Source organism: Megalobrama amblycephala, linkage group LG16 (assembly GCF_018812025.1).
Source record: "Megalobrama amblycephala isolate DHTTF-2021 linkage group LG16, ASM1881202v1, whole genome shotgun sequence".
In the NCBI taxonomy this organism is placed as follows: domain Eukaryota; kingdom Metazoa; phylum Chordata; class Actinopteri; order Cypriniformes; family Xenocyprididae; genus Megalobrama; species Megalobrama amblycephala.
The window spans coordinates 7,370,482-7,397,756 of record NC_063059.1 but is presented as its reverse complement, the minus strand read 5'-3'; the positions used below and the strand labels follow the sequence as shown (position 1 = coordinate 7,397,756).

Genomic DNA, 27,275 nt, shown 5'->3' with positions numbered 1-27,275 from the left:
AGTCACAATTACCTTTTTTTATTTTGTGGCGGAAACAAGCTTCTATAAGAAACACCCATGTATGTAAGTGTGTGTGTATTTGTGCATGTGTTTGTATTGCTTGTATCTTGCTGATGGTCAGTGTACGGTCGTTTTAGGGGCGAGTATTACACCGTTACCTTTGTGACACAAGCACACACAGCCAGGCCTCTTATGTGACTCCTATTTAATGTCATTTTCTTGCTCTCCACCAGGGTCAGTCTACAGGTCAGCAAACTCAATTACCACACCAGGCCACTAAATCCTCAGAGACAGATCACTGGTGGTCAGGCTGTATGTGTGTGTGTGTGTCTGACACTCCCTCTCAGTGTCACAGTGGAGCACCTGGCAGTTGTTACAGTGGTCTCAAGGGTCCTGTTAAAAAAATACTGACTTAAGTTCCGTTTCCCACCAAACACACACAAACAGACTAAATATAATCCAAGATCTAGAGACATAATTTTGTACAAAGTGACAGTTTTACCTCAACATCATGAGCAAGAAGGAGAGTTAAGAAACAACAACCAGAGCACACGACAATTTGGAATGTAGTAAAGTAATAATTTAAACACAATACTTTTAATACAGTTAAAATAATTTCTCCTAACCCAGTTTAATATGCTAAGCTATTTGTGTCTCAACCAATGATGATTTTGGGGTGGGACTATCTGTTTGACCAATGACAGTCAGGGAAATGCAAACCTGTTTAAAAACAGTCATTAATTTAGCAATTCCTCTTGGTGATACTACAGGGCCAGAAATTACACTGTAATATAGTGCTTAATTTAATTTTTGTGACTTCTAATCTTTTACTATTTTAATTGTAATGTACGTATATCTGTTTTTCTACTTTATCATGTCTGTGTAAAGCACTTTGAATTACTGGTGTTTAAAATGTGCTTTAAACTTGACTTACCTGATAACGTAAAGACATAAACTACAAAAACGTACTACTTAAAGGTGCCCTCGAATGAAAAATGGAATTTATCTTGGCATTGTTAAATAACAAGAGTTCAGTACATGGAAATGACATACAGTGAGTCTCAAACTCCATTGTTTCCTCCTTTTTATATAAATCTCATTTGTTTAAAAGACCTCCGAAGAACAGGCGAATCTCAACATAACACCGACTGTTACGTAACAGTCGGGGTGTACGCCCCCTATATGTGCATATGCCAGCCCACGTTTCCAACATTATAAAAGGCATTAGACAAGGGCAGCCAGTATTAACGTCTGGATCTGTGCACAACCAAATCATCAGACTAGGTAAGCAAGCAAGAACAATAGCGAAAAATGGCAGATGGAGCAATAATAACTGACATGATCCATGATAACATGATATTTTTAGTGATATTTGTAAACTGTCTTTCTAAATATTTCGTTAGCATGTTGCTAATGTACTGTTAAATGTGGTTAAAGTTACCATCGGTTATTACTGTATTCACGGAGACAAGAGCCTTCGCTATTTTCATTTTTAAACACTTGCAGTCTGTATAATGCATAAACACAACTTCATTCTTTATAAATCTCTCCAACAGAGTAGCATTAGCCGTTAGCCACGGAGCACTATCAAACTCATTCAAAATCAGAAGTAAACAATATAACAGTATACAATACTCACATAATCCGACGCATGCATCCCGCATGCATGACGAACACTTTGTAAAGATCCATTTTGAGGTTATATTAGCTGTGTAAACTTTGTTAAGGCACTGTTCAAGGCAAGCGCGAGCTCTGTGGGCGTGGACCACGGGATTTAAAGGGGCCGCAGCACAAAATCGGCGCGTTTATAATGATGCCCCAAAATAGGCAGTTAAAAAAAATTTATAAAAAAAAATCTATGGGGTATTTTGATCTGAAACTTCACAGACACATTCAGGGGACACCTTAGACTTATATTACATCTTTTAAAAACATAATCTAGGGCACCTTTAAGATTTGTTTTACTTGTCCAGATAAAATCTAAAAATCCTTACAACAAGACAAATGTATTTGTAAAGCAACTCTCCATGAAATATTAAGATGTGAGACATGTTCAGCAAATATGTCTTTAAATATACAATCTATAATAAAACTGTTTAAAAATGTTAATGTATTTAGTGTTGGCGGAATATATCTGCTGCTGCAGAGCAAGTACCGAAGAATTGCTACTGCCAATACATTCACAGAACATTAATGTGAACATGTAAGACATGCTGCTGCTGCTGCACATACATGCATACATGAATGAACCCCTGTAGCAGATCTGTACAGGTGGAGCTGGGGAAGGTGGAGGGTTTCTGAAAAAGATTGCTGCAGACTGCTTACAGCAACATGACTGATATGAATGTTGAGCCGCAGCTCATTGGCCGCTGATGCATCAGCTATGCTATGTAGATAATGATGTGATCGCTGAGTTAAAGACTCATATATATCACAACATATATGAGACATATATATATTACGATAAGCCATTACATTACGACCACCTATCTAATAATATGTAGGACCTCCTTTAGCCCTCAAAACAGGCATTGATTTGACAAGGTGGCAATAGGTCTTCTACCTCTGGTACCATAATGTCAACAGCAGGTCCCCTTCAGTTCCTGTACATTGCGGGGTGGTCGTGATGTAGCGCGAACTCGATTTTCCAAGTCAAACCACAAATGTTCAATTGGGTTCATGTCAGGCCAAGGCATTAACAGAAATTTATCATCATGTTCCTCGAACCACTCCTTGATGATTCTGGCAGTGTGGCATGGGGCATTATCCTGTTGGTAAGTAGAGTACACAGTTGCCATGAATGGGTGCACTTAGTCCACAACAATGTTCGGATACCTGACAGCAGTCAGGATTGTGCTATTGGGATAATGAGGCCTAAAGTGTCCCAAGAAAACCACCACCAGCCTGTGTCTGCCCAACAGTGCATCCAGGTGCCAGAGCCTCTGTTGGTAATCGGTGTATCCACGCTTGGCCTTCGATGTGATGCACCAGGAATCTTAATTCGTCAGATCAAGCCACTTTCTTCCAGTCATCCACGGTCCAATCTTGATGGTCTTGGGCACATTTCATGCATTGTTGGCAATGGCGTGTGGTTAGCATGGGAACCCGGCTGAGTCATGGCTACGCATGTCCATATACAGAAGGCTCTGGTCACCACTGTTGTAGCTGCTGGTGATTTGTCGCACTGTGGCTGTGTGATCGCTAAGAACAATGCGTAATAATCTTCACTCCGCTCTGGCAACAATGTGCTGCGGACCAACACACGGCTGGATGACGGTGCGATGTTCTGAGTCTGTCAGTCTCCACGGCAGCAGTGTCTCTACTAATAGTGAAACTATAAGTTTATCTACCTCAAGAACAACACAGCTATTACCTCACTGGTGAGAAATGTATCTAAGTTGCTAAACTATTTTACAGATTAATTCGTCAGAGCAGCGCTGATAAAACATTTCTGTGCGAGTGTGTGTCCCTAAATATCTCAATGAACACACAAAACAAAAAAGACTAAGTTTAATATAACATCTGTTTAACTTATAACATGAAAGTAAGGTTAATAATATAACTTAGATTACACATTTTTCAGTTTTACTCAAATTAGGGTGATGCAAAAATGAGTACACCCCACAACAAAACTACTACATCTAGTACTTTGTATGGCCTCCATGATTTTTAATGGCAGCACCAAGTCTTCTAGGCATTGAATGAACAAGTTGGTGACATTTTGCAACATCTATCTATTTCCATTCTTCAAGAATGACCTCTTTTAGAGACTGAATGCTGGATGGAGACTGATGCTCAACTTGTCTCTTCAGAATTCCCCATAGGTGTTTGATTGGGTTCAGATCAGGAGCCACTGAATCACTTTCACTCTGTTCTTCTTCAGAAATCCAACAGTGGCCTTAGATGTGTGTTTAGGATCATTGTCATGTTGGAAAAGTGCACGATGACCAAGGGCACGGAGTGATGGTAGCATCTTCTCTTTCAGTATAGAGCAGTACATCTGTGAATTCATGATGCCATCAATGAAATGCAGCTCCTCGACACCAGCAGCACTCATGCAGCCCCACATAAGGACACTGCCACCACCATGATTCACTGTGGGCACCATGCATTTTTCTTTGTATTCCTCACCTTTGCGACGCCATACAGTTTTGAAGCCATCAGTTCCAAAAACATTTATCTTGGTCTCATCATTCCAGAGTATAGAGTCCCAGTAGTCTTCATCTTTGTCAGCATGGGCCCTGGCAAACTCTAGGCGGGCTTTTTTGTGCCTGGGCTTTAGGAAAGGCTTCTTTTGTGGACGGCACCCATGCATGCCATTCCTCTGCAGTGTACGCCGTATTGTGTCACAGGAAATAGTCACCCCAGTTTGGCTTTTTACTTCTTTAGATAACTGCAGTGAACTTGCATGCCGATTTTCTTCAACCCTTCAACCCTTCTCACTCAGCCGCTCCTGTCGAGGTGTTAACTTCTGTGGACGACCTGGACGTCTCTGTGAGATGGTTGCCGTTCCATCTTTTTTTTAAAAATTTTGTACCACTACAGTATTCTGACTGATAAGTAAAGCTTTACTGATCTTCTTGTAGCCTTCACCTTTCTGGTGTCAAGAAATGATTTTCTTTCTCAGGTCTTGTGACATTTCTCTTCCATGTGGTGCCATTGCTGACAGCATGAAATGGGAAGGGGTTTTAACACCCTTTTATAGTCAACTGTCTGCTGGACACCTGTGTAATGAATAATTAGACTCACCTGTCATTGAATTCTTGTTAAATTAGACATTTGTAGTCTAAAATTTAGCTTTGCTCCAGAGACTTTCAGAGGGGTGTACTCATTTTTGCATCACCCTAATTTGAGTAAAACTCAAAATTTTGTTTTCTAAGTTATGTTATTAACCTTACTTTCATGTTATAAGTTAAACAGATGTTATATAAAACTTAATCTTGTCAACATTTTGGAAATTGTTTTTGTGTTCATTGAGATATTGTTTAAAATGTTACTTTTCAAAGGGGGTGTACTCATTTACGCTGAGCACTATATATATATATATATATATATATATATATATATATATATATATATATATATATATATATATATATAATTTATTTCAGTTTATATTTATATTTAGTAATAATAACAAAATTTCCATAATATATTGGAATAGCTGTGGTATAGCTGTGCAGCAAATTTCACCTTCAGTTCTATTGGTGGAACACATGATGACTGGATTGAGATTCTCACTGCCAACATTGGCTGTTAGCCAGAAGACCCACTTACGAACATGTGTACAAAAGCACACACAGTCCAAGCACAATTACTTATTTGCCTTCCAAATTGGCTCGATTTGCAGAAACAGTGGCTGTGGGTTTCTTATTAAATTTGTGAAATCCACTGCAGATGGTTGAATGTCCATGATGGCATCATGTTTACCCACTTCAATAAGAAACATCAGCATGAACAGAAACAGAACATAGCTCAGCTGCTTTCACTGATTGTACTTCTGTTATCAGTTTTGATGAATCCAAAGATGCTAGACGTCCCATAAGTTTTCATTTGTCAGAACTTGTTTTTTTGACAAGATGTCAGAGAGCCTTACATTAGGTCTCTGGAACTGCACTGTATCACATTCACAGCTAAATATGTATGTAAGTTGTCCTTTTTTTTATTTTAAGTCTGTGTTCAGAGCACGTATTTCATGTCCCATGTGATAGAACTCGTTACAGTTTGTTCTAACAAAAAAGATTTGATTCGATTTTTTTCAAGTATTGTTGAGTTTGATTCATAATACTGTAGTTTTATGCAGTTTTCGCTGGTTAATCTTAATAGACATGTTGATTAATTATTCATTTGTTTGTTTATTATGGGTATCACTATGTCAGATTGTGAGTTCCATATTGTTAATATATTTTTCATGTGTAATTTTCATTTATTAATTAACAATTATTAACACTTTTAATTGCAGTAACATCATAGTCTGACCATTTTCTGAAACAAGTTTTCTCAAGCCTCTCAAATGCCGCCTTAAATTCATCACCTCAAAGTCCTTCATGTCAAAATAATAAAGTGCATCTAATACCAACTACACAAAATAATAAAAAGCTATAGACGGTGGTTTGGCTGAAAGTCTCTGCCACCATTCAGACTTATTCAAATATTTATGAAAACCACCTGGAAGGCATAACATTTGCATTGAGACAAAAGGTTATTGAGCTGGGGCACATTGTAAATGGTACCACAAAACTTCCAACAAATTCAAATTTAATGGTAACCTGCTGGAGAAGAAAAATGATGCAATATGTTCATGAGCTCAAGGCAGTGTTACAGCTGAGCAGCTTAGTCTTATTCAATGCTACATTAACTTTCCCATTTATGCAGCTTCTGTAAAATAGAAAGCCTGCGGTGTTCTGAAGCATGTGTGTGTGTACTTTGCATATGTGTGTGTTAGCATGTCCGCCTGAAAATATATTTGTATTAGTGTGTTTGTGTGTGTCTTTGAGCATGAACGCACCCAGATTGGTTTTCTCCTTTTACTTTGTGCTACAGCCCAGGGACATGTGAAAAATGATCGAAATAATGTTTTCACATTTAGGCTTCTGAAAACACAAATGTTCCCATGATGCTTTGGAGCACCGCTTTGATTTTCGCCATTATTTTCTGCGGAACGACTGGAAATGCTGTTGTGTTTTAACAAACATTACCAGAGAAGCAGTTGTGCACATTATTAGATAAATAAATGTTCTCAGTTGCGTAAAATCGAATAATCCGTCAGGGATGACGCACCAAGAGATGCGAACGCTGCATAGCAGTTCTTCAATGGCTGCATGAAGCTGAAAGCCAAATAACCAAATCCAACCCACGAATCTTCAGTTCGATCATACTTTATGCTTGCCTGATGATGAATGTCCCCGTATTGAGTCGGCATCAGAAAATCAATACTTCTCAAATTGAAACAGTATAGGGTTGTATTGATCCGTGCTGCTAAATCAGAAGGAGAAGGCTTTGATAGGACGTTGCCAGACAGCTCTGAGCCCAGTAATGACACACTATCAATTTTGGCTTTACACTGATAAATCAAGTCGAAAATTGGATGTCAGATTTTTTCTTCTCTCTTTTCTCTGAGGGAGTTATTTTCCTTTCCCTCTCCTGTTGACCTCCGACCTCCTTCAGTGAATTATAAAGTTCAGTCGTGTCAAAAGTGAGAAGATGTCAGCGTTGGGAATAATGATGGAGAAAAAATCTATGAAATTGAAAAATCATGGAGCCATTTATTTGCATGTCATTGGCCTGTTAACCAGCTCTTTAATTCTTATGTCATATTTGGAGGCAGTCTAAGGCGGATTATTTGATTGTCATAATCAATTAACTAGATTGCAAATCTTTGAACTTTTCTCTCTTTGTTTCTTTATTAAATTTATTCCAGTCTTATTATATCTATACTCATTAAAGGATTAGTCCACTTTCAAATAAAATTTTCCTAATTTATCCAAGATGTTCATGTCTTTCTTTCTTCAGTCGAAAAGACATTAATGTTTTTGATGAAAACATTCCAGGATTATTCTCCTTATAGTGGACTTCAGTGGCCTCCAGACGGTTGAAGGTATTCAACTTACGAAACGAACGCGGCGCCAGTTCCGTTTTTTCCGTAAGTAGAATAGGGAAGGCGTAGAACATACAGCGTAAGCTTTTTGAAGAATACGGAAAGCGGAAGCACGTGCAAGGCGATCATTTGTGTTTATAAAGCATATACAGTTGTATTTTTTCTAAAATGACCAATCGTTTCTCTAGATAAGACCCTTATTCCTCGTCTGGTATCGTTTAAAGCCCTTTGAAGCTGCACTGAAACTGTCATTTTGACCTTCAACCATCTGGAGGCCATTGAAGTCCACTATAAGGAGAATAATCCTGGAATGTTTTCATCAAAAACCTTAATTTCTTTTCGACTGAAGAAAGAAAGACATGAACATCTTGGATGACATGGGGGTGAGTAAATTATCAGGAAATTTTTATTTGAAAGTGAACTAATCCTTTAATAGGAAGAAATATTTATATAAATATTATTGGATATTTTAAAATGTGTGTTTTACACTTTAAAAAGTGTGTAATTTCTGTACTATCCAAATTAAGTTTTTTTTTTTATTATGCCACTCACAATCCAATAGAAGCTTGTTTCCGCCACTTAATAAAAAATAAAAAATAAAAGGTAATTGCGACTTTTTATCTCGCAATTCTGACTTTTTTCTTAGAATTACATACAAGTTATAAACTTCGATATCAACTCAAAATTGCATGTTATAAAGTCACAATTGCAATATATAAACTCGCAATTCTAAGACAAAAGTCATTCTTTTTTCCTTCAGAATTTATAAACCGCAATTGCAAGTTTATATCTCACAATTTTGAGAAAAGAAGTCAGAATTGCAAGATATAAACTCAGAATTGCAAGAAAAAAGGACAGAATTGCGAGTTTATATCATAATTGTGAGAAAAATTGTGAGAATTGCGAGATATAAACTTGCAATTGTGAGAAAAAAAAGTCAGAATTGTGACATAAGAAGTCGGAATTATCTTTTTAATTGTTTTATTCTGTGGCAGAAAGCTTCAATACAATCCTTCGTTATCATATCCATGGTAAATAAATGGAACAGAAATTACACACTTTTTAAAATGTGCATAATGCAACAATACACATTACTGCATTGCGTTGCTGACTTCAGCAAGTGAAGTCAAATTATAATGCGTTTTTTTAATCCAAAGTGCCTAAACTTTTGGTAGTCCAATAACAGTACAAGTAGTTTGGTAGTATGCTGTTGAAAACTTAGCATTCTCTCTTTATATGCTCATGCTAGCTGTGCAAAACACACTCTCAGCACACACTCTTCAGTCTCAGCACTCTTCCCAAGCATCGTGTCACACTGAATAAAGCTGACGTCCACCGATTTTCAATCAGCATTTTTTGCCATGCAATGGCGCGTAGCTGACTGTTCTCGGTGCCCAATAATACTTCTTCTTAGCGTCCATTTCCTAGAGTTTAACGTAGCTTGAAACAGACATTCAGGTGCTAATTGCTTCAAATGGCTGTCCATAACAAAAAATGTAAAGTCTGCGGTCACAGTGGACGGGTGCCCCGGTGTTGCATTCATGCCCTTTGTCAACGTCAGCACTATAGCTGACAGCTGATGGAGAACCAGCATACCTGAACCACCTCAGACCTTAACTTAACCTGACTTGGGTATTGATTGTCAACACTTTCCCTTGTATAATTACTTTTTTTTTTTTTTTTTTGCTGTTGACTGTAAGGAGGGAGATGAAGAAAAAAGACAGTGTCAAGAGATGGAGTAGTGGCATGTATTGATTTGTTGGAGGTGGAGAATGAGGGAGGCACCATTTCCCTTGAATAACGGTGTGCGTGGTCTTTTGTTTGATGGATGGCAGCAGTCCCGTACTGGATAATAACTTGGTGATAGAATGGAGCCTTCCAGTTACATACGGCTTGGTTAAGTAGTCTCATTGGGAGTGGTTGAAAGGTTATCAATTCTAATAGCAGCAATTGAAGGGAAATATATACAGCTCTTATGGGATTTTGGCCTCCCCAAATTGGGATTTTGGTCTGAGATCTAAATAAAAGATCAACTGTGATCTGCTGTCATTTATTTCCAGACTTTGCAAGTCACAACATTTGCATATTTGAATTATGTGAACTAAAGAGCTAAAAACATTCATTATTTACTCATGTCATTCCAAATCTGAATGATTTTATTTTTCCAATATGGAACACCAAAGGAGAATTTGGGTAATCCTTTCTGTAAAAAGTTTATTAGTGATCACGTCAATGTTGACCTGACCGATAACAACATTATTGTCTTCTGTTGAGCTGCTTTACATCAGAATTTAAATGTGTTTCATATTTGAAGTATGCATCATTGTTTATTTTCCTGTTTATTACTGTGAAGCTGCTTTGAAACAATATGTATTGAATAAAGCGCTATATAAATAGCGGTGACCTGACTTGACATCAGTCAAGCTCCCATAAGAACCATAAAAACACCATAAAATTAGTCCATATTATATTAGTCTATATTTTATTTAATTTTATTATTGCATTTATTTATACTAATACTATATTTATTGCATTTATTGATATGCCTACTAATACTAATACTATTACTTCCGTCAAAAACACTGAAAAATCTTGCCAACCCTAAACTTTTAAACATTTTAAATGTTAAAGACTGCCCATTACTCTCATGAAGAAAAACAGGAAGAGGGTGTGTAAATAATGACTGAATTTTCATTTTTCTGCTGATCTATTTCTGTAAGCTAATTAGGGAAAGCAGGAGAGAACAGTGAATGTGATTCAAATGATCTTTCAAGTGGCATTTGAAGACTGATGGAAGAAAAATTGAAACAACTCTTAAACACACCTTTCCCTGAATGACCTTCATTATTGTGTCTAGCCTTGAAATAAAATAAAGTCCACTATGCAAGTTTCCACTGAAGCTCCCTTTTTCAAAAAGTTTGGCAAGCAGAACACCTGTGGCGACCATTTGCCAGCTAGAAACTTTCACAGCGTTTCTTTCACACACAAACCCCTCAGATTGTTTTTGACCTACACAAAGTCACTTCCCCTTGGGCATGCTTAACCTCAAAGCCTGTGCTAATTATCTCTGGGAAGAGGGCCGTTGGAACGATCATCAATTTCAACAGAAAAGAGTGTGACTGCTAGAGTTTTCCCACTCTGTTGGCTTTGCCTTTGATAAGAGATGGACGGTTTGCCGAAACGGGCTAGAAGGGACGGCCTGACCTGTACTAGAACTCTGTCTCTCACCCAGGCAGCCGCGTCTGTCTTCATCCAACGCAGTGACCTGCAGTGCAGGCCTTGCCAGTCTTAAGCCAAAGTGCTTTTTATGTGTCTGCTCAAGTATTTTAGTTTGATTCCGCTACATAATGATGGCTTTTCCTCACCAGTAAACTGATAAATAGTCTGTCCTGTAATTTGATTGGGTTGTAGACTTCCACATTAATCACATTGCAGAGATACTAAAGAACATTTCATTAGAAATACACTTAAAAATAAAGGTTCTTTATTGGATCCATGGAACATCCATGGAACCTTTTCATTACAAAAAAGGTTCTTTATAGTGGAAGGCGGTTCTTTAGATTATTAAAGGATTAGTTCACTTCTGAATTAAAATTTCCTGATAATTTACTCACCCCCATGCCATCCAAGATGTTCATGTCTTTCTTTCTTCAGTCAAAAAGAAATTAAGGCTTTTGAGGAAAACATTGGATTCTTCTCCATATAGTGGACTTCAGTGGGGTTCACCGGGTTGAAGGTCCAATTTGCAGTTTCAGTGCAGATTCAAAGTGCTCTATGTGATCTCAGATGAGGAATAAGGGTCTTATCTAGTGAAACGATTGGTCATTTTCTAAAAAATGACTGATCTTTTTGCTAGATAAGACACTTATTCCTTGTCTGGGATCGTGTAGAGCTCTTTGAAGCTGCAATGAAACTGCAATTTGGACTTTCAACCCAGTAAACCCCACTGAAGTCCACTATATGGAGAAGAATCCAATGTTTTCCTCAAAAACCTTAATTTCTTTTTGACTGAAGAAAGAAAGATATGAACATCTCGGATGACATGGGTGTGAGTAACTTATCAGGAAATTTTAATTCAGAAGTAAACTAATCCTATAAAATGTTCTTCAAACAACGAAACAATAAAAACGCTAGGAACTGTTTACTGAAAGGTTCTTTTTGGGAACCAATAATGGTTCTTTTATTGCAGCATTGCAAAAACACTCTTTTAGAACCTTTATATTTAAGAGTGTAACTTGTATCAGATTTAAATGTTTACCTTCGAAGGACGAGACTTGAAAAATGGCTGGATTCGCTGTAGCAGTTTCAATGGATTGTTTAAATATGATTTGGCTTAGATATAGATATATACTGTTGGGAAGAAATGAAAGCCAGGACAAAGATGAAAAGTTCAGTCTAGAGAATATATCCAAAGAAGATCTGTTTACCAAAAGCTGTTTTTAAATATTGCATTTGGCATTCTTTATTTGTGCCTTTTTCTGTTAGGCTACCTCGAGTGTAAATAATTTCCATCTGAGGTGCCATTCCTTGAGAAATACTGTCTCAAATAAATATCATAAAAGTATATTAAATAATCTCCATCTTGGAAAGAATTTTGGCTGTCAAATCCCAAGCTCAAGCTATATTAGTTTGAAGTAGTGCTAATGCCCCCCCAATTTCAAAGTGACATAAGCGACAGGAATAGAGAAGACATGTCTTGGCTTAACTTCATTGAAAGTGTTGAGCGTATGTTTAGTGTCATGAACATGAATAATGGCAGCCGTAATGTCACAGAGTCAGTGTGGCACTGAGGAAAGCCAGGCAACCCCCAAAATAGACCAGTCACTGATTACTGCTATTTTACTAATTATACTCCATTTATGTCCCCAATGGATGCATTTAATGAGAACATAATGGTGCCTTATTTAATTTCCCTGCCATTCTCTTATGTGCCACAACAAGAGACTATCTGTAGTCATGTGATTTCCAGATAATCATCAATGGCTTCAGTGACCATGATCATGACAGTATTCTTCTCATGATCATGACAGTACATGTTTAATGTTAATTCAGTGCCCCAGCCAAAGGCATCATTCTGCATGTGTATGTCATAAACCAATACATTAAAAACAGCATACAGACAGATTGACAAACTCAAAATGGATTACTGTGGATTCCATGCCATAGACTTATATTCAATGATATAGAAATAAACCATATATTGACTTATAAAGCCACTTATTTTAATGTCAATCATTGTTTTATGTTTTATCTGCCATAAAAATGTCTTTGACTTATCTGCATTTGGGGACTTTTCTCAACAAACAAATATTAATATTTGCAATTTAACATAACTTTATTCATTATTTTTATTTGATTAAAAGCCCTATTTCTCTGTTACTGTATGTTGGACACTCACTATACTTATTATTTATGTATGTATTTATTTTGTGTCATGCTACTACTAAATCTCCCACTTAACATTAATCTTGCACACACAAAAAAAACATGATATTATTATATAATATATTAATTATATATTATATAACACTTAATTTTAGCATTTACTCGCCCTTTCGAGTGCCATGGGCAAAGCATGCTGGGAAATAGAAATCCCAGCCAGTTTTAGTTAAACTTAAGATTGTCTAAATTAAAAGAAATAAGTTCATAAAACTCAAAACAATGAAATAGTTCAGTTTACTTAAAATACTGTATATCAGTTCTGTGAACTACTTTTCTGTGAAAAATAAAGTGCTAAATACTCATAAAACTGAATATGACTGAACTAATTTGTTGAATTTAAGTTTGTCCTACTCAAACCAATTAATTATTTTGAACGTTGGGTTTTACAGTGTAATTTTTACAGAAATACAGGAGGGTGATACTAGATATACACGCATATAGGCCTTTTCACTCTGCCTGCAAACAAATCGTACTTGTTTTATAATATTTTTTTTTTTTTATTACCGTTCACAGTGTCAAGTGATGAAATCAGATTCAATTGTTCAGACAGTTGGTTGCCATAGTAATATAGAGTCAGCCCAATGACAAGAGACTTTCTTCTACTAAACTGAGCAACTGTCATTTTGGAAAGTTGTGAAAACTAAAATGTTGCCTTTGCTTATGTCCATCATTACATATCACCATTTTGTAATGTGTGTCTGAGAGATTGCTCTATTTATTGCATTCCCGCATATACTGTATCCAAAACCACTTGTATGTTAACGGATCCCTAATATTTCCGCTGATAGACGCCTGCTCTCAAACGCTCCCGTCTGTATCTGTGTAAGCGCTCTGTGAAGAGCGTCAAAGATGTCTATTTACAACATGTTTTTGAAGATTTGATCACTGTAGCCAATCACAGACATATCTGTTGAGCACATGAACAAAATGGCCAATCAGAGGTGTTTACGAATCCGCTCAACAGCGCTCAAAATGCTAGGGGGAAATGCTGCTATCGTCACATTTTTTAAATTTCAGTACTGACTTGGTACCAAAGTCGGTATTTTTGACAAACCTACTTGGGATCTTGGCGGCCAAGAGTGTAGCGCCAAGTCTTGGGGCCCCGTGCGACCTATCCACGGTTGAGACAGTGTTATTTAGGAAACATCAAACCTGCAGGTTCATTTGTAATGTTTTGTGCAATTGTAACACTGCCATTTTGAAATATATTTGTTTGAAATTGGGTCCATATGTTTTGAAACACCCTGTTTTTAAATATTTACTACATAGCGAATACAGCAATATAAGGAAAGTATGGAAGCCCGTTTCCGCCACTAAATAAAAAAAAAGAAAACAGTAATTGTGACTTTTCATTTTAGAATTCTGACTTTTTTTTCTCATAATTGTGAGTTATAAAGTCAGAATTCTGATATATAAACTCACAATTGCGTGATATAAAGTCACAATTCTGATTTTTTTTTCGCAATTCTGACTTTTTACCTCACAATTGTGTGAAACTTTTTTCTTTTTTTTCTCACAATTGTAAGTTTATATCTCAGAATTGAGACTTTATATCACGCAATTGCGAGTTTATATCTTGCAATTCTGACTTTATATCACGTAATTGCGAGTTTATATCTCATAATTGAGACTTTATATCACGCAATTGCGAGTTTATATCTTGCAATTCTGACTTAATATCACGTAATTGCGAGTTTATATCTCAGAATTGAGACTTTATATCACGCAATTGCGATAAAAACAGTAATTGCAATTGCGATAAAAACGTTTTTTTTTATCTCAGAATTGTGACATTATATCACGCAATTGCGAGTTTATATCTTGCAATTCTGACAGTATATCACATAATTGCGAGTTTATATCTCAGAATTGAGACTTTATATCACGCAATTGCGATAAAAACAGTAATTGCGTTTTTTGTATCTCAGAATTGTGACTTTATATCATGCTATTGCGAGTTTATATCTTGCAATTCTGACTTTATATCACGTAATTGCGAGTTTATATCTCAGAATTGTGACTTTATATCACGCAATTGCAAGTTTATATCTTGCAATTCTGACATTATATCATGTAATTGCGAGTTTATATCTCAGAATTGAGACTTTATATCACGCAATTGCGATAAAAACAGTAATTGCGTTTTTTTGTATCTCAGAATTGTGACTTTATATCATGCTATTGCGAGTTTATATCTTGCAATTCTGACATTATATCACGTAATTGCGAGTTTATATCTCAGAATTGAGACTTTATATCACGCAATTGCGAGTTTATATCTTGCAATTCTGAAATTATATCACGTAATTGCGAGTTTATATCTCAGAATTGAGACTTTATATCACGCAATTGCGATAAAAACAGTAATTGCATTTTTTTGTATCTCAGAATTGTGACTTTATATCACGCAATTGCGAGTTTATATCTTGCAATTCTGACTTTATATCACGTAATTGCGAGTTTATATCTTGCAATTCTGACATTATATCACGTAATTGCGAGTTTATATCTCAGAATTGAGACTTTATATCACGCAATTGCGATAAAAACAGTAATTGCGTTTTTTTTGTATCTCAGAATTGTGACTTTATATCACGCTATTGCGAGTTTATATCTTGCAATTCTGACTTTATGTCACGTAATTGCGAGTTTACATCTCAGAATTGTGACTTTATGTCACGCAATTGTGAGAAAAAAAGTCCGAATTGTGAGATAGAAACTTGCAATTGCAAGATAAAAGTCAAAATTCTGAGATAAAAAAATCGCAATTACTGTTTTTAATGTTTTATTTAGTGGTGGAAACGGGCTTCCATAGGAAAGAGACACTTCTGCACATTGTGCATGAATTCATTTCCCAAATGCCAAATAATAATAATAAATTGCTTAAATTTGACTGTTCTGGAACTATTTTAAACCACCTTTATATGTGGTTTAGATTGAGATTGGGGTTTCATGTGTTTTTTTGTTGTCTGTGTGAACAAGGCCTTGTTTAAAAAGACTCCACTCAGAAGACTCAGGCTCTATTAGACCAAAGAGACTCAGAGGTGGTCAAAACAGCTGTCTAGACAGAACCGTTGCACCCCGAATCCTCCCACTTAAATGAATCTTTGGAGATGTACAATGAAGGTCTGCTTGCTTTGACCGCTCAAGCCCTGCGGAGCAGCACGGTAACAGGGTAATCCATCTCATGAACCAGCGTCCCATAATCCCCCACAATACCAGTGTAAAAGCCCAATAGATCATATCTGCAGCTGGGCTTTCCAAACAACAACATAGCTATATATATTTATTTTAAGATGAAATTGTTATCCATTCCTTTATTTCCCGTTTTGCCATTTTATACTGAATCATGGCTGTCAAATTTTTACAGCCTTTCACAAACAACACATGCCCTATGGACACAAGAGTCCTAAATCTTGTTCGCTCATTCTCGGAGAGTGTTTTTAATGTATGGTAGAGAGAGGGGGATACGCACAATTTTTATACCAGTCTTTTGTGATGCATTTAGAAAAAAATAAGACCCAAAGCAGTAGTAAATAATGACTGGCATGCTGGTCGGCTGATAGTTTTGGTTATCAGTGCAGGGAAATTAGCTTTTAAAATGCAGTTGGAAATCCATTTAGGTGATTGATGGGCAATGTGACTAATAAATTTGAGCCGCTTTCGAGGAGGGCCGGCCCTCCACCATCCTTTATGGCTGTCATCATGAGCCGCACGATTGGTAAAGTCGAGCGTGTCGGAAGCTAATTCCAGTGAGTGATTACCATTCAGATGAAACGGCTATCAGGATCCACTCTTTAATGTGAAGACCAGAAAGAATATAGTCTTTCCTTTTTGAATTCTAAAACAATTAAGTAGGCTGTTACTGTTGTATTCTCCAACAAAGCACTATTCTCCATTGTGCAGCACTAACAGCTTATATTGATATTTATACAACTGTTAGTTCCAGATTTGAATGGCTGAGCAGCATTTCATAAGTGCTGATTTAACATCAAAGAGACTTTTTACTGAACTTGTCATAAATGACATACAATGTACTCAACTGTCTAGTGTGGATTTTATAGGGTTATTTTGTATTCCCTTATGCTATGTAAGGAAATCTGTGACTGTTGAGTGCATGAAGTGTCACATATATTTTGGATATTTTGAAGCAAATCAAAGTGTTTGTTTTATATATATATATATATATATATATATATATATATATATATATATATATATATATATATATATATATATTATTTTTTTTTTTTTTTTTTTTTTCCTGTGTAGATTCTGTATTCATAAAAGAAAATTGTCAGATTGTAAACCTATTTTTTAATACATATTCTTAAGAGATTTTCATTTAACAAAAAATATGTACAGTTTGCACAGCCTTTCTCCACTGAAGTTGTTCAAAGTGTTTCTAAGGATATTGATTTTTAGAAGGCAGCTGTCTGACTCGTGAATGTGAACATGGTTTGTGTTAACATAACATTAACATTAGCAACACATTATTAGCTGTTTGATAATGTACTCAGGCAAAAGGCTAATCATATTAATTACTGTTATGTTTTCGACATTGTAAAAAGCGATACCATTGTGCAGCGTTTACCTCAGTAAGTTGAGCTTGTGCAAGTGAGTGGAGGCGGAGCTAACAAGCATATTCATAGATAAGCGCATACTAAATGAGGCAAGGGTGTAGAGTTACATTCAAGCTATTTTAAGGCATGAATATATATATATATATATATATATATATATATATATATATATATATATATATTTTTATTTATTTTTTTTTTTCACAGGAAAAAGCATTTAAATGTCATTTTGGTGACCAAAGAATAGATAAGGGATAGAATTACTGACTACAGGGGGACTTAAATTTTTTACTTTAACTATCGCTGTTATTTTCTATAAGTATTGCTGTTTAAAAAAATTTTTTTTGAAAAAATTGTCCAACATTCCACACTTTATTTTTCATCATCCAGGTATTTAGCGAGCTTTTTCTTGTTGGAATTTTTAGCGTGAATGCTCTTCACGCTATTTATGCTATAAAATGATAGAATAGTCCTTAAGTACACGAATTGGGACGTACCATGCTATCACTCCGCTTGTTTGTGTGGTCCACATGGATTGTTAAGATTCCTATACACTAGAGAGCGCTCTTCTAGATCTTTTGACTGATAAATATGCGTAAGATCAGTTTTGAGGGCGTGTACTGTAGAGAAAAGGGGCTTGTCAAATTTGAAATCAAGAGCGAATACACTACTGATAATACGCAAATTAAAACGCAATGGGTTATATCAAGACATATCATGTCTTTTGGACATTATTATTATTGTAACAATGGTGAAAAATTCAAGATAAATCCCATTTTCAGGGAATGAATATAAAGCAGTTCACTGCACAGCTGGCCCCACCTCTTTAATATTGTTGTTTGCTCAGCTGATGCAAAATTTGCAGATTTTTTCCCTCTACCCTTACAACACTTCATCCCCATTTAAATAACAAATTCGTAGTATTAGTAGTGGGGATTTGTCAGTGCTTTTTTAAATGATAGTTAAATTGTTGCGTCAGTAGATGGCAACAAGTGATTGTCATGAGTGAGTCCCATTTGAATCAGTGTTTGGGTGAATCATTCACTCAACTGATTCATTTAAAACACTGATTCATTAATTTAAGGGTTAGTTCACCCAAAAATGATTTTTTTTTTCATTAATTACTCACCTTCATGTGGTTCCACACCTGTAAGACCTTCGTTCATCTTCAGAACACAAATTAAGATATTTTTGATGAAATCTGAGAGCTCCATAGACAGCACTATGTGAAAAGCGTAGGAGACTGACAGGGTAGAGAAGAAATTGTTCGATAAAGTCATTATTTTTGTTTCATTTTTGTGCACAAAAAGTGTTGTCATCACTTCATAAAATTAAGGTTAAACCACTGTAGTCATGTGGACTATTTTAACGATAGCTTTTGTACATTTCTGGGCTTTGACAGTGATAATTAAATTGCTGTCTATGGTGGATTCAGAGAGCTCTCGGATTTCATCAAAAATATCTTAATTTGTGTTCCGAAGATGAACAAAGGTATTATGGGTTTGGAACGACATGAGGGTGAGTAATTAATGACAGAATTTTTTGGTGAACTAACCCTTTAACAAGTGGCTATCTATCAGTGAGTCAGTGAATCATTCATTCGTCCAATTTGTTCTGATTTATTCTGTCATTGAGAAAAACTCATTTGTTCAGATGTTCTTTTTTTTTTTCTTCTTTTTTTCATTCTACTGCCCTGCGTCTGGCATTCAAAAATGCAAAAATGGATTCTGTGTGAACTGGCCTTAATATTTTTTGTGGATTTGTTTGGAACTATTTCATTGTTTATATCAAACAGTAAAATTACACACAATCCGCATTACTTCTTGAGTCATATTGCTTAAATATAACTTGTTGCTCTTGAAAAGGACTGCTGTAATAGTTTTAATGGGCCTTAAATAAATTGTTAAAAGTTTACAGTATATGCGTCCACAATCTCCCTGTGGGAAGACAACTCTCTTGAGCTGGACCACCCTGGGTGAGGAAACTCACGTCATGGCACTTTTGGCACGGACTAAATCCGGCTCTATATGTTGACCGCAGGGTTTAACGTATCACTGGACCCCCGTCCAATCCTGCGGAAACCACCACCAAAGTAAAAGCATATGCTTTAGGGGAAAGAGGGGGTGAAGAAATGTAAACGGTGTCATCGAGCACCCTTCGGTTTATCGTTCACTGTAATACCGCGTGCTTGTCTAATCCCCTTATTAAGAAGAGAACGAAAATGTTTGGGCTTTCCTCTGAATTGCTGTACACAGCCGACATACTGCTGTCAAACCAAATCAAAATCATCATATGTGCTGTGTTAGGGAAAACTCAGAAATCTTCAAAGTGTACATGCATGGATTTCTCCCACGGCTGAATGCTACATTGACTACTCACAGGCAGCTTTGGATGTTTTAATCTTAAATGGTAATCGCCTAGTTGCCTCGGTGGGATTTACATTTTTTTTTCATGCTGTAATCTTGCATTTACAATGTCATTTACGTGACTTTGGCCTAAACGCCGTTTGACATCTCTGTCTGGCTCTCGAAGTATAAGACTGACAATAGACAAGCCCCAGACACAGCGCTTTGCTTTTCATACCCCGGCGAGTGATGAACTTTTGGCATGCCGCTCATGTATGCAAACAGGCTTTGTTTCCTACACACACACAAGCGCGCACATTCTTGATTGATGTTAAACTGAGAACGAGCACTCGTGTTGCTGTCAGAGCTCGGTTAAGTCCCTTGAGCCTCCTGATTTCTTGACATTTGTAGATATAATATTCACGCAACAAGGAGCAGCTTTTGTGATGTGATCCTGCTGTAACACTTTAATCTGTTTAGACTGCCTCAATATTATGGCAGAGTGGAGAGAGGCCCATTCAATGCAATCCATAGCTTGGGGCAAACACCTCGGTAGGATCTGAATATTATTTTTTTAATGGAATGGCTGCCTGGTGTTAAAGTGAGAATGTTGGCTTCGCTTTTTATAATTTTCTTGCTTTTTGTTTTTCTTAGTGGGCGAATAATAAAGTTGTTATAAAAATATCAATATAAAAATATCATATAAAAATATCTTAAAGGGATAGTTCACCCAAAAAAAATTTCACCCTCATTTTTTTTTTTTTTTTGTATATATATTATACAAAATACCCATATATATATATATATATATATATATATATATATATATATATATATATATATATATATATATATATATATATAATGGAACACTTTATTTTATAATCATTCAATCTTCATATAATGACAGTTTATAGTGACTGCAATGATAAAAAAAAAAAAAAAATTCATGAAAGCACTACATAATAGTTTTGTGTAAAGTAGCATTGTTATTCACTGAAAATCTTCCCCTCCATTTTAGCTCTTAAAGTTGGCATGAAATGGAAATTAATCATCTAATTTCTAAATGCATTTTTTTTTCTCAATTATTCATTCTTTTTTTTTTTTTACTTGACCTTGTAATTTTTAATCGAAATGTCATAACCCAGTTTTCCGGTGAAACAACAGACATTTGAGACATTCAGATCTGCCTTAGACCAATCTACAAACTATGGATTTTTTTTTTTTTTTCAATAAAGATTTGTCGGTACTTTCATTACCTTTCATTGCACAATACGCATTTTCAAACTGTTGTGGTTTAGTTATGACATCAGAAACAATGGCATTGGTTGTTGAAATTTTGACACACTTCTTAGCATAGACGTTACTGAGATTCCATAGATGCAGACCATGTACACCCTTTCATGGAAACGGTATTCCCTGGTGGCTGTGGTCTCTTTCAGCAGGATAATACGCCCTGCTACAAAGCAAAAATGATTCAGGAATTGTTTGAGCAGCACAACAAAGTGTTTGAGGTGTTGACTTGGCCTCCAAATTCCCCAGATCTCAATCCAATGGAGCATCTGTGGGATGTGCTGAACAAATAAGTCCGATCCATGAAGGCTTCACCTCACAACTTACAGGACTTAAAGGATCTGCTGCTAACATCTTGGTGTCAGATACCACAGCACACCTTCAGGGGTCTAGTGGAGTCCATGCCTCAACGGGTCAGGGCTGTTTTGGCAGCAAAAGGTGGTCATAATGTTATGCCTGATCGGTGTATATTGTATCATTATATCCTTTTTCATCTACAAATTTTGCACAAATCAATTTATTTTTGTACAATATTCCAGCAGATAGTTCTTTAACCTCTGTTTGTAAGATAGAACATAGACTAATGATTCATGTCATAGTTTATGATGGGAATTAATATATGGCTCAGAGTGGATGGTGTATTTCCCCATGAGTAGCTGGTAATGAAGACAAACCACATGTGGAATTTGGTGATTGTCCCATACCATGCTGTCATCTATCCCCCAATTACACCAATCATCACTCTCTAAATCCTCTTTGGAGTAAATTAGCTGCAGTATTATTCGGTGCTAGCCTGCTTTTCCTTTCTGTGCTTTTTCCTTTCCCTCTCTCTCACCCCGTTTTAAAGCCTTTGAAACATCTCCAGCCCGAGCGTGCTCGAAACGTTCTGCACTTAGTAACCTGATGCTGGTCCCTGCCCTTAATGGTTTGCATTAGCTGCAAGCAATAAAATTAGCCCAGGTCCCTGCTAATGTTGGAATAATCATTTACAAAGATGGTTACCACATGCTGTAGCCGTTTCGCTCTCATTCCCTGTGCTCCCCTTTTTTCTCGGCCTCTCATTTTTTCTTTTATACGGCCTCTAATTCGCTGTTATTAATAATGAATAAAAACGCAATTTTCTGCAGCTTGCTCCAGGGCCCTGGGAATCATTTCAATGAATATTTCAGCACGTTATTTTAATCACAGCTGCACATATGCAGAGGGAGGGGGTCTCCGTTTTATTGGCCTGGGGTGTGGCTATGGTAAGACCCTAGCATCATTAAAACCCCTCTCCGGCTGCATAGAGGGTCCTACATCTGATTTACAAGACTTGTTAAAAAACACAGTAAAAAGGAGGCAAGCTGCGCCATTTATACTTGTAATTTGATACAGTATTTGTTAATGGGAATTGCTGTTATTTATTTGTGTGCTGGATAGCCACGGCTGCTGTTTTATGCCCGAGGGGTTCTGGTGGAAAAGCGTGTCTGGGTTTCTGGAGCTTTAATGAACTACATGAATTAGCTATATTTTACCACAATTACCAGATATCATTTGATTCTCCCTTATGTGCAACCTTTGGTTTGGGTGCCCTCCAAAATGCAATTCTCCATAGTGTTGTATGTAGAATATTACACTACTATTAAAATTGAAGTGCTTTGTGTGTATGTATGTGTGTAAGACCATTTCTTCTAAAAACAAATCATGCTTTGATTCATCCTAATTATTAAATAAGTCAGAATTATGACATACAGTAACCTTATTTTTGACAAAAAGTTGAATAGACATGTCGAAACAGTCAATTTTGACTTTTTATCTCATAATCATGACCTAGTATTCACCCTTTTGTCATAATTATGACTTCTCATAATTTTGACAGTTTGTCATTTTTATGCCATATGACCAAAGCATTTTTTTTTTCTAATGTGATTGACATATGTTTGATGTGTCTATGTTGTGTGTATATATATATGTTTTGGGTCCAATTCTCACTATGAACTAGCTGCTTATTAGCATTCATATTACTAGGATATTGGCTGTAGCCTGTTTATTAGCACATATTAATGACTTTGTGACCATATTCTACATCCCTTAATCCTACCCAATACCTAAACTTAACAACTACCTTACTAACTATTAATAAGTAGTATTTAGGAGTTTATTGAGACAAAAATCGTAGTAAATAGTTAGTAGTGAGAACTGGACCCTAAACTAAAGTGTGACTATATATAAACTATATATAAATATATATACATTTTTGTCATTTTAGATTTCCAACTTGTTTTTTTCTGATTCCTAACAGGAGTTCCTGTCTTTTCCCCTTTTCCAGTCAGCTGCATGACTTCTGGCGTCTGGATTACTGGGAGGATGACCTCCGGAGGAGGCGGAGATTCATCCGAAACCCTTTTGGCTCCACCCACTTGGATATTACGTGCAAATCACTGGAGGACTACGGTCAGTAATTCTGCCAACAGCCAATCAAAAATGTTGCTGGACTCTGTCAGTCTAGCTCATTATCCCCAAATTGCATTCATTTAATACAATGACATCATTGTTCACCAAATGGGATACACATATGCGAATTAGAAAGCCTCCAATCAACTCTTGGACGCAACTAATATTCTCGGAGCTGAGAAACAGTTTGTTGTCAGCTTTATAGGTTGTATATTTATGGGCCTTGTCAATTGAACATGGCAAGAGGGCTTTATGGCAGGTTTTTATATCCTAACGGCACACATTGTTGAGAGGAAAATTGTGCGCCATGTTTTTTTTACCGTTTCTACCTTTTGCACTCAAACATTTTTCCTCATTGACCCGTTTGATCTTGCAGTGTTGCCCACCGCACGGCTGTCGATTTGGCTCTGTGTCTCGCAACAGAGGCTTTAAAAGAGAAACGGTTCAATACTATTAACCACTGCGGGCGCTTCTCCTCCAGGCATTAAATTGAAGATACGAGGGGGAGTGTATTAACAGAACAAGGGCAAATCTATTGATTCTCAAGTACAATGGGGCGACTTCTCTCCTGTGCACAGAATAGTTACTGTAACTATTTCCATTACACATGGGGAAAGCTACTAGGGGCAAAGGCAAGTGAAAGAGGCTCATGTATTAAAAGAAAAAAAATAAACAATTGAACCCTTGATGTTAGCTCATACTTAAAGGTAGAGGCATATGGGAGTGTTACTTGACAGCATGTTTTGCTACAATGTTTTGCTACAATGGCCACCTTGTGTGAAAATAGATTGCACTTTTTAATGTAATGAAAACTATACTCTTTGATCATGGACATTACATCTTGATTTTGCCCTAAACACTGAATATTAACCATTGAATTGTTGAATTGTGATATACATATATCAATTTAAAGGGTTATTCACCCAAAATTCACCCATTAATTACTCACCCTCATGTTGTTACAAACCCGTAAGACCTTCCTCTTACGATATTTTTGATGAAATCCGAGACCTCTCAGACCCCTCCATGGACAGCAATTACATTACCACTTTCAAGGCCCAGAAAGGTACTAAAGACTTTGTTAAAATAGTCCACATGACTTCAGTGGTGACGCTGTACAGGTGAGCAGCACGACACATCAGTGTGATGCTGAAGCAGGAGCCGGCCAATAAAGGAGCCGCCGTTCTGACGTAGAACCTGAAAGCGCTGCATTGCGTCTAAAACGTAAACAGGATAGGAGAATGGCAGGGAAGAGAAGAAATTATTGAGTAAACTCATTATTTTTGTTTTGTTTTCGCGCACAAAAAGTATTCTTAGCTCTTCATAAAATTAAGTTTGAACCACTGAAGTCATGTGGACTATTTGTCTTTAGTGCCTTTCTGGGCCTTAAAATGGTAATTAAATTGCTGTCTATGGAGGGGTCTGAGAGGTCTCGGATTTCATCAAAAATATCATAAGATGAAGGTCTTACGGGTTTGTAACGACATGAGGGTGAGTAATTAATGACAGAATTTTCATTTTTGGGTGAACTAACCCTTTAAAGTGTGTTCTGTGACTTGTTATGCAGTAATATTGTGTCTATCTACATGTCTGGCCTTTAGTGCCCAACTGTTTTGAGGCCATGTCAGATGGTCCGTGTGTCAGAGCCAGAACACGCACATGCACACTCGTACATACACATGCCAGCTGTTCCTTGACCTGCAGGTGGCCCCTGCTCATGTCACAGCATAGATATTTTTTCCCCCCGATTCAGTTTGCCACCATATCTAAATTCACACTGTTTTTCAAACATATTACACATGCATTTCTTCGGAAGCTGCAGTATTCCTCTGGCCCAGCTCCCTTTTCTGCCTGTCCTTGGTAAGTTGTCAGTGTGTCTCTGTGGACCCACGGTCTAGTGTCTGGGGCCGTTGTGATTGAGGACTTGTTGAGGTCCCCAGGCTTCTCCCAGTCTTTAATGAGTGGAATAATGCATAAGATTGTCATGTGAAAGGGATTGCCTGTAGTCAGATGTTGCCGCACAATGCCATAGAAGGAGACTGAGGGATAGCAAAGAGAGGCTTCTCTAGATGGGTTTTATGCAAAAGGAAGGACATTCGCTTTTATTCTATACAAATTATTAAATATTATTCCATTGTATCTAACAGCACTCAATTTTATTTATTAGAAGATCCCTTAACTGTAATGAAAGCTATATTTAACACTCTACATAAGTGTGGTAGGGCTGTATCGAACCGTTTGTAGAAAGTGGTTCTGTGGTTTGCTGAACTGGCAGTAGTAGAGGTTTACAGCTGCTTTTGTGACCAGGGGTTGAGGTAACGTAGGTGATTTAAATGAATTAACTGTTAAGGGTGCATATAAGTTTCCATTATTTTTGCCAGAAAGCAAAGAGATTGAAAAATGATTGCTCTCAAATGTCAGAACACTGGCAGTTGACAGCAGTCACTGCATACGGGGCTTGTTTTTATTCACATTGACATATTTTCATAGCGCTTGTCTATGTTAGAACGTACGCTGCGTTTTAGCAATATTTCAAATTTCTTCTTGTGCGAAATGACATGGGTGGACATGAAATATGTCTCAGGTTCATTCGAAAAATATTCTAACTACCTTAGAAATAACATCATTATATTTGATTCATGGTAATTTAATGTATTTTCTGTGGATGTAATACAATCTTCAATCACTGAAAATAGAAGAACGGCCTGAATTTAATGGGACCTCAAATGGCTGGCCATGTTGTATTAGCATTTGATAAACTGTACTGCTCTGTGCCTCATTCCCAGGTACCTTGTTTGTGGGAAACTTTGCTTTAAAGCAGCTCAGTTTAGCCTATTAGACTTGCTGACAAAATAGTGAGTGTGTTTCATGCTGGACTTTGTTACCTTCCCCCTTATTCACGAGCGGCTGAGTATATTGTTAGCTGATTGGAATTGGGCAAGCATGAAATGGAAGTCAGGTTAATATTGATCCTGCTCTTTAACAGCCTGTTCTACCTCCGGGTGTCCTTGCAGTCTCATTTTCAGGTGAGCGGCTCTGCCTGACCCATTGAACCCCTCTGGACAGAGATCTTTATTGCTTGTTATAAGAGAAAGAGTGAAAGAGAGGAAAGGCAGAAGTAAGGGTGTGTGATGATTCAATACAAGTTAAGCTCAATCGACAACACTTGATGTTGATTACCACAAAAAATAAATATCGACTTGTGCCTCTTTTGATTATGAAAAGCAAAACTGTAGGTTACAGCGAGAAGCTTCGAATGGAAGTGAATGAGGCCAATTTGTAAACGTTAAAGGGAAAGTTCACCCAAAAATGAAATTTACTCACCCTCAAGCCAGAGGAACACAATCTGAGAAATATTTAAAGGTGCCCAAGAATGCTTTTTCACAAGATGTAATATAAGTCTAAGGTGTCTCCTGAATGTGTCTGTGAAGTTTCAGCTCAAAAAATCCCATAGATTTTTTTTAATTATTTTTTTTAACTGCCTATTTTGGGGCATCATTAACAATGCACTGATTTTTCAGCGCGCCGCCCCTTAAATCGCGTGCTCCCTGCCACATGAGCTGTCGACTATATTACAGCGCA

The 27,275-nt window shown here is 36.8% G+C and overlaps 1 protein-coding gene across 1 annotated transcript in view; it reads left to right on the top strand.

The window, feature by feature from the left end:
* Positions 1 to 27,275, top strand: part of nbeab (neurobeachin b) — a 388,285-nt gene that overhangs the window by 242,218 nt on the left and 118,792 nt on the right. Inside the window, 1 exon segment of the mRNA XM_048159945.1 lies at positions 23,569 to 23,693. Within this exon segment, the coding sequence (XP_048015902.1) occupies positions 23,569 to 23,693 (125 nt within the window).